This window comes from Montipora capricornis, chromosome 1 (genome assembly GCF_036669925.1).
Source record: "Montipora capricornis isolate CH-2021 chromosome 1, ASM3666992v2, whole genome shotgun sequence".
In the NCBI taxonomy this organism is placed as follows: domain Eukaryota; kingdom Metazoa; phylum Cnidaria; class Anthozoa; order Scleractinia; family Acroporidae; genus Montipora; species Montipora capricornis.
Window position 1 is genome coordinate 22,232,402 of NC_090883.1, and position 7,500 is coordinate 22,239,901.

The 7,500-nt window shown below is 39.1% G+C and overlaps 1 protein-coding gene and 1 pseudogene across 1 annotated transcript in view; one reads left to right on the forward strand and one right to left on the reverse strand.

The window, feature by feature from the left end:
• The window catches only part of LOC138052406 (translin-like), a 10,427-nt gene extending 7,211 nt beyond the window's left edge, over positions 1-3,216 (forward strand). Inside the window, exons 5-6 of the mRNA XM_068898899.1 lie at positions 365-447; positions 2,740-3,216. Of these exons, the coding sequence (XP_068755000.1) occupies positions 365-447; positions 2,740-2,970 (314 nt within the window). The 3' untranslated portion in view covers positions 2,971-3,216. The remainder of the gene's footprint in view (positions 1-364; positions 448-2,739) is intronic.
• Positions 3,217-3,670: 454 nt separating this feature from the next.
• The window catches only part of LOC138026549 (uncharacterized), a 14,176-nt pseudogene continuing 10,346 nt past the window's right edge, over positions 3,671-7,500 (reverse strand).

The following is a 7,500-nucleotide window of genomic DNA, read 5'->3' on the forward strand; positions in this document are numbered from 1 at the left end:
ACTTTCCGGGCCTTGCTATGTTAAATAATTGTCACGTGTTACGCCCGCCTTATCGTTATTTTATTATTATTTTTTAACGCTCTTGGTGTCAAAACAACAGTGGGTAACCATAACACGCCACAGTTATTGTCTGAAGATAGCGGCCCGCGGGAGATTTTTAATAATTATTTATTTTATTTTTATTTTTCTGATACAAGAAGTTTAAACAAGAAAGTTTGATTCTTGAGTAGAAGTAGAGGCTCACTTGAAAAAACATATCGGCAAATTTATTTCTTTCATTTTTTCACTGTTTTATTCTCTTGTTGTTGTTTTTTTTTTTTTCTTACACCACGTAGTTGATGTGTTTAATGCCCTGTTCATCCAGTGCAGGTTGAGAGGGGTTCTGGTGGTTTCCACATTGATCTCGAAGATTTTTTAACTGGCCTTCTTCTTCTAGCAAATGAGCTGGTAAGTTTAAGCTCTGCAATGTACCATCTTTACGGTCAGTCTTTTTTATCTACTAAATGCAATTGGCGTTTAAGAAAATTATCCTTTTTCGGAATATCTGCATTGATTGAACAGACGGTACACATTGCGGTGCGTTCTGTTTTTGTTAAATGGTTTTGTTGCGATGTTGTCAATAGGGACCTTTAGATTTTACGACGAGGACGAGAACGAGTACGAGTTTTGACTGCCCGTTTTTAGCGAAAATACTAAGGAAAATTTATAACCCGTACGCTTAATCCTACTCTTTGTTACAATGTAGCAGTATAGGTTGCTCAGTTTTTCTTATTGCTGGTAACTGAGCCTTTTTGCTTATCAAAAAAAAGCCAAAACTGCTACTGTGTTATTGTTTTGATTCGACGACATTTTTGCAAAACCTCGTACTAAAATGACGGCGTCATCACGTTTTTCCCGCCAAAATGACGCTGGTTTGCGTGCGCTCACTGTTGCCTTATGAGAAAATCTCGTAGTCGTTCTCGTACTAGAATCTTAAGGTCTCTAATAGTATCCTTTGCGTTTTTTAATTCGTAAAAAGAGCGATGAAATCATTGTGAGTCTAAAAATCAACGTGTTTTGAATGTTCTGCCCTCCCACTGATGATACGGCAATATTATTTTGTCTTACCATTGTTAAAGCACCGTAGACTAACGAACCAACATTTAGCTTTCGTCCTAATTTTTATCTAAAAAAGTAGTCATTGATAGGGCGAAAAACTAGGCCGTCATTTAAACAACCCAGATCGTCTTACTTGTAAATGTAACAGAATGCCCTTTTTTATGGCTTGTAGATGTTGTTCAGTCTTCTTTCATTCAGCGTTTAAAAGGCCGCTGGTCTGAAACACGGAATGACCTAGGACGAGAACGACCACGAGTACGAGATTTTCTAATAGAACAACGGTGAGCGCGCGCGAAGCAGCGTCGTTTTGGCGGGAAAGAACGTGATACGTCATTTTAGTACGAGGTTTTGCAAAAATGTCGCCGTGTCAAACAAGTCACCAACACGGTAGCATTTTTGGCATTTTTCGATCTGGGAAAGGCTGAGTTACCATTATTAAGAATAACTGAGCAACCTATGCTGCTAGCAAAAAGTAAGATTGATCGTTTGAGTTATAAATTTTCTAAGTATTTTCGCTAAAAACAGGCAGTCAAATCTTTGTTACGAAAAATAGCATTGCGTGACTAGCGTTACTTTCTAGAGGCTTCCCGAAAGAGTTCGTAGTTTGTTTATTTTTAGGTTTGTGCGTAAGCGTTTCTAAATTGGTGTGTTTTGTAATCTTTTTATAATTTGATTGATTACTATTGTGAGAGTATATAAGTAGACGAGTCTACGCGGGGTTTTTTTAAACTAGTTTTTCACAAGCGAAGAGAGTTGGCGTTAGCCCTGTTTAGTCAAGTGTGACAGAAGCAGTGTTTATTCAAGTTGGCGGAGGCCGTGTAAGTTTATCGAGTACGTGCTTTTTAGACTTTTACTTTGTGGAAACTACGTTCACTTTGGAATAAATCTTCTTGTTGTTGTTCCGACAACCCTGCGTTCAGTTTAGTTTGCAAACTACCTTTCCTCAAAACATTCGAACTCGTAACAATCTTGTACTCGTACTCATCCTCGTACTAGAATCTAAAGGTAGGTAAGCGTGGAGGCAGCGTGGTCGGGTGGTTAGCGGGGCGTTGGGTTTGCATGCGGCTGCTCCGGGTTCAAATCCCATTCCGTAATTAGTGCTGGTAAACAATATTTATAAAGGTTAGTACGAATTGTAAGACGGTTACCATCTAGGAACTGGTGTAAGTACCTATCTCAGTTAAAGATCATTTACTATCTTTTAGTCGGGTGGATTCGTGATTGGGCTGGGGGTAGAGCTTAGTTTCAGTTATTGAAACTGCCGGATTTCCTCTATTAAAAACCTTGACCGGCTGCCGGTTATCTTGAACAATTGTGACGTGTAACGGTTCTTCTACAAAAGCTATTTGTGTTCGAAAAATAGAGCAACCGTAACACGTCTCAGTTGTTCAAGATGGCGGCGATCGAGAAATTTGAACGTGAAAATCGGCGATTGTAAAACTCGTTTTTCTCTGGTACACTTTTGAAATATTATAATACAAATTTGATTGCAAACATTGTTATTCTTAAGAAGGAGTGGGAAATTCTTTTTTAAAAAAAATGGCCTCTGATCACGCGACCTTGTAGGCTTTTTATGGAAATAGCGTACCGGCATTGAATACCTGTGCCACGGCTTCAAGTCAGCGTTGTATTTCATTGCAGTCGCGGTTTGCAGTAAACAGCGTCACAGCTGCAGATTACCGTCGACCTTTCCGGATCGCTATGTTTGTGGCTGAGCTTGATGCTGGCTTCAGGTTATTAAACTTTAAAAACGATTTTCTTCGAAAGAAGTTCGACGGCCTTAAATACGATCTCAAGAAAATCGAAGGAGTTGTTTACGATTTGTCAATCAGAGGACTTAAACCTGTAAATGAAGAAAGCGGCCAAACTTGATCAACTAAGGGCGACTTGTACAATCCTTTGGTAGGACAAGATATTTTGTGTTAATTTGACTTCTCCGAAGTATCCCACAGAGAAGTTTTGTTTTAATGTTGCCCGTCCCTTGAGAACCCTGACCGGCACGCAGTAAAACAGACTGCGGTGATATCGGAAATAAATAAATAAATAAAATATTGGAAAGCTTCTTCTTTTTCGTTTGCCGAACATCTAAACTGCTGTATTGTTTCACGTAGTGAGGATTGAAAATGTGTCTTTCCTGACCTTCAGACAGACAGACAGACAGCCTTTATTTTAGCACGATGATAATAATAGCTATGCAGCTTATGGGGGTCGATGGTATAAAAACGTACGTCTTCCCTGGCACGTATCTTACTAGTTATAAATTAGAGGACGAGTTCGAAAGATGCTAAGCAGCAGCTTTATTTCACGAAGAAAGGCATTTGACAGTGTGCACTGATGAACTCGTGGCCCTCGATAGCGATATGTATTTAGCTGGGGCCCGGCATCGATTTTGACGACAGAGGAAAACCGGAATACCCGGAGAAAATCCTTCAAGGAAGGCTGAGATGGACTGAAACTCAACCAACATAGGATTGCAGAGGTGGAAAGCGTGGAAGGATGGCGATAACGCCAGCTCAACTACCCAAGGATTACTGCACGTTGTATCATGGAACAAAAATCAAAAGACTAACTCTTAAGCGAACAGCTTTCCTCTAATTTATTTATTTATTTGTTGTAACTAAAACAATTCAGTACAGTGTGATAATTTTCATTGAGTATTCCTGAGTATTACCAATACAGGGCCAAGCCTAAAGACTATCGTGGAGTTAATGTTACGGTGAATTAGTCACCAGATTAATTTAACAAACTAATAAATATACTCTTAAATGTATTAAGATCCCCAGTGTCAAACCTTTTTTTTTTTTTTTTAAATTAGCAGTCGCTAAAATAAATATCAAAGGTGTTCGTCATTTTATTGTAATACAAAATATGTTCACGGCATTCGCTGGTTGTTGCTGACTTTAAAAGTAGCTGTTGGCCAACCGTACATAAATAACATTCTTTCGCTTCACACGTAAATTATGAACTGGTTCCTTTTTTAAGCCATGCGTTCGCTTGTACTGACTTGATGCCATGACAAATGCAAATGAGACATTCCTAGGGCGTCGGTTTAAATAGGCTCCAAACAAAATTATATAATATTTGTTCAAATGTTAGCTAATTCGCTTTACTTCCAATTCGCTACGAGATACGTTGCAATTGATTGAAATTATTTTTTCAGTGATACTCATAGAAGTGAAATGGAATCTTGATAAGAGCTACTTTGCTTTAAGGGAAAAAAAAAAACACTCTTGGCTGCATATAATTGAGGTAAATTGGCGAAAATCAGCTCGAGACCGCGTTGGAACCCTGTCAACTTGGAGGATATCACGTGACATTAGTCTCGGTGACAGCATCTGATTGATTGTTTTGAGCTACTTGGTCGCTGTGACAGTCAGGCGTTTAACGTAAGGTTAAAACAAACAAAAACAAAAAAAAAAATAAAAAATAACCACAACGTTAAGTTAAGTTGTAGAAAACGCGTCCATCCCTGTCCTCAGTCTGTTTTAAGATTTCCTCTGATTGACGTTTTGAGTGATCTTGGTGTTTCAAGCAATCTGATTGGTTCGCTATCTCGGAGTAATGGAGCATTATTCACTCCCTACGGAGTGAATAATGCTTGATCCAAATAGAACAAAATGGTTGGCGTAAACTCTCCAGCATTTATGAATCGGAGATATTGAGAAAAAAAAATGATGCTGTGCTACAGAAGACAAAGAAAACCACAGAATTTGGCCTGAAAGTTTTCAAGGGTAAGAGAAGAGTTCATACTTTTGCCAACTAGTGTTTTTCTAGATAATTATTGCTGAAAATTAAAAAATCTTCGTGCCAACATTTGTTTCACTCGGAGTAATTCTCTCGTGTAGGGCTGGTCGCCCACCAAAACAATTTGTTACCGAAATCGAGGAATAAAAAAAAACTGTCTAGAAAAGTTTTAAACGGTTGCAAGGAAACAAGACGGGTCATTTTACAACAAACTAACGCTCACCTCAATTACAGCGCAGCTGCCATTTCATGTGGATCTTTTTCCAACTGCAGTTTCAATTTCCATTTCAAAGGAACCTCAAAAACTTTGATCGAACGTTGAAAGTGTTTTAACAAGCAGACTTTCGATTTAGCTTCCTGATTTAAACAGTGTTAAATGACCATTTTGCTGTTTGTGACGAGGATTTTCACGGTTATTTTTGCCATGTTTGAAGCTTCTGTAAACACTTTCGCGCATGCTTTGTGCCGCTTGCACGTTTTCCACGCATGAATTGAGATCTCAATTAAATCGACTTAGGATGGTTTCCTTCTACAAAGGTTGTTGAGATCACTTCGTTAGTATATATTAAAACAGTTATTCTTTTCAATCTCGATGAATAGTGGCACGGAATATTTAATTCCTGACCATGCAAGCGTGCAATTTGAGAGAACACAACCGTGGTCTGGCACGCGGACCCTTACGTGCCAGTTGCAAAGGAAATGTTAAAACATAATTGTCGAATCTTATATTATTTGAATAATCATTGTCCTTGCTAAAGCTGCTCGGTTTGTAAACGGCCATTCCTCCACCTTAGCTCTGGATACATTAATGCATTCTGCGTACAACTATAATTAACATCTAGGGCAGCTCTAGTGTCAATTATTACTCATAGTATTTCTAGGAGAAGCCAATGGACGAAATGGCACTCCACTATCCTTGTGCAAGCCAAACAGCCAGTTATTTGTCACTACTGCCTTTGGAGATATTATCAATGAATGTAGTAAAATTACAACTAATGTTATATGGCTAAAACAATTACGGAACCTAAGCAATCAAGTTATATCCAGAAATGAAGGCCAAAGAGATGCGCGTTCTGTATGATATCACGAAGTGTCCCCTTACCCTTTTTCTCAACTTCCACATCACTTGTCTCCAGTGTTGCTCGAACTTTACTTCTCAAAGTAAACATAAACATATAAGATAACCCTTAACCAAAAAAAAAAAAAAACAATAACACGAACCCTAATCGGTTGCGCTGCCGTAAGTACGAAAGTGGCGTTTAGACGTAAAGGACACTTCATGTGGTAATCAAACTTGAGCTTGCATCTCGCTACCTGGGCCTTGTTCCTCGAAAGCCGATCAACACTAAGCCACGATTAAATATCAACCTAGTTATGAATTTTGTGAGTCAAAAAATGTTGAAATATGTAATTTTAGGCTAAAAGAAACCAAATATGTACGTCAAAATTAAAGGCTAATAATTCTGAGCATTATTTTTTGAAACACGAAGTATACTGCAACGAAGGTTTCCTGTAATCCAGGATTAACTTAATCCGGCTTTAAAGAGCTTGGCCTGCAGGAGGCCAACCTAATGAGCCAATAATTAACTTTCAGTAACAATAGAAGCAATCCCCGCTAAGCGCCGGTTGAGCCTTCGATTAGTTAAGACATGAAAATATTTTCGACTCACTAAATGGGACACCGCTCTAGTTTACAAGAACCCGCTCGTGTTTGTAATTGGAGAACTATGCGATCGTAGGTTATTCTTAATTGCTCTAACATCGATCAAGAGACCAACAACGACACAAACAGCAGCAATGAAAAATATCACCCAAAAACTTATCTTAAGGTAATTAATCAAGACATGACGATCTTGTTGGCCTCCTTGTCCATTTGTGTAATCTTTAATGAAGTCGATCCCTTTTTTTAAGCATATTTCCTCTACTTGTGCGGCAATCGCTGGTCTTCCGACAAAATAGCACTTGGAATTTTTGCTGGCAGACCTCAGAGCTTTCTCAAAGTTTATCCTGCCATGTTTTAGCTTTATCTGGGTGTCTCTCGTATCGTTAGGCAATGGCTGATCGTCCGGATTTGTGACGTAAAAGTTGAAGTTAATGCTAATATTTCCCTTGGCTTTTATTTTTCTCAAAGTTCCTCGATTGGCTCACTAAAGAATCGGAAAAATGCTTGGCATCGGACAGAGTAGTAGATTTCAATTCTGCATCGTTTGTTGTCTTTTTGGCTGTCTCCTTGAAAAAATGGTCGATTTCCGTAGGCCAGGCTGCTTAAGACATCCAGAAGATATCCGCATCCAGATCCTGTTGCGAATAGCACGTAATGGGCTGGTGATTTCTCTCCGCGTTCTGACTCTTCAGTAAGCTCATCATACAGTCGGCTTACAGAAGAACGATAAGGACCCCATGTGTGCAAGGCGCAGGATCTGTCGTCATCGGCCAGCCAACTTGTCCAAGGAAGGAACAATTGTTCTCCGTCCTGCATTATGGTTGTCACCAGACCGATGTCCCATGTGGTGTCTTGCGATAGATTGAAAAAGGTCGTGAAGGGATGTGATCGCTGTGGAACGACTCCTACGCTTTCTCTTATAAAGTGATGAGTATAATACACATCACCAACAGCGTGCGTCACTTTTTTGTCCAGTTTTATGTACACAATGACGT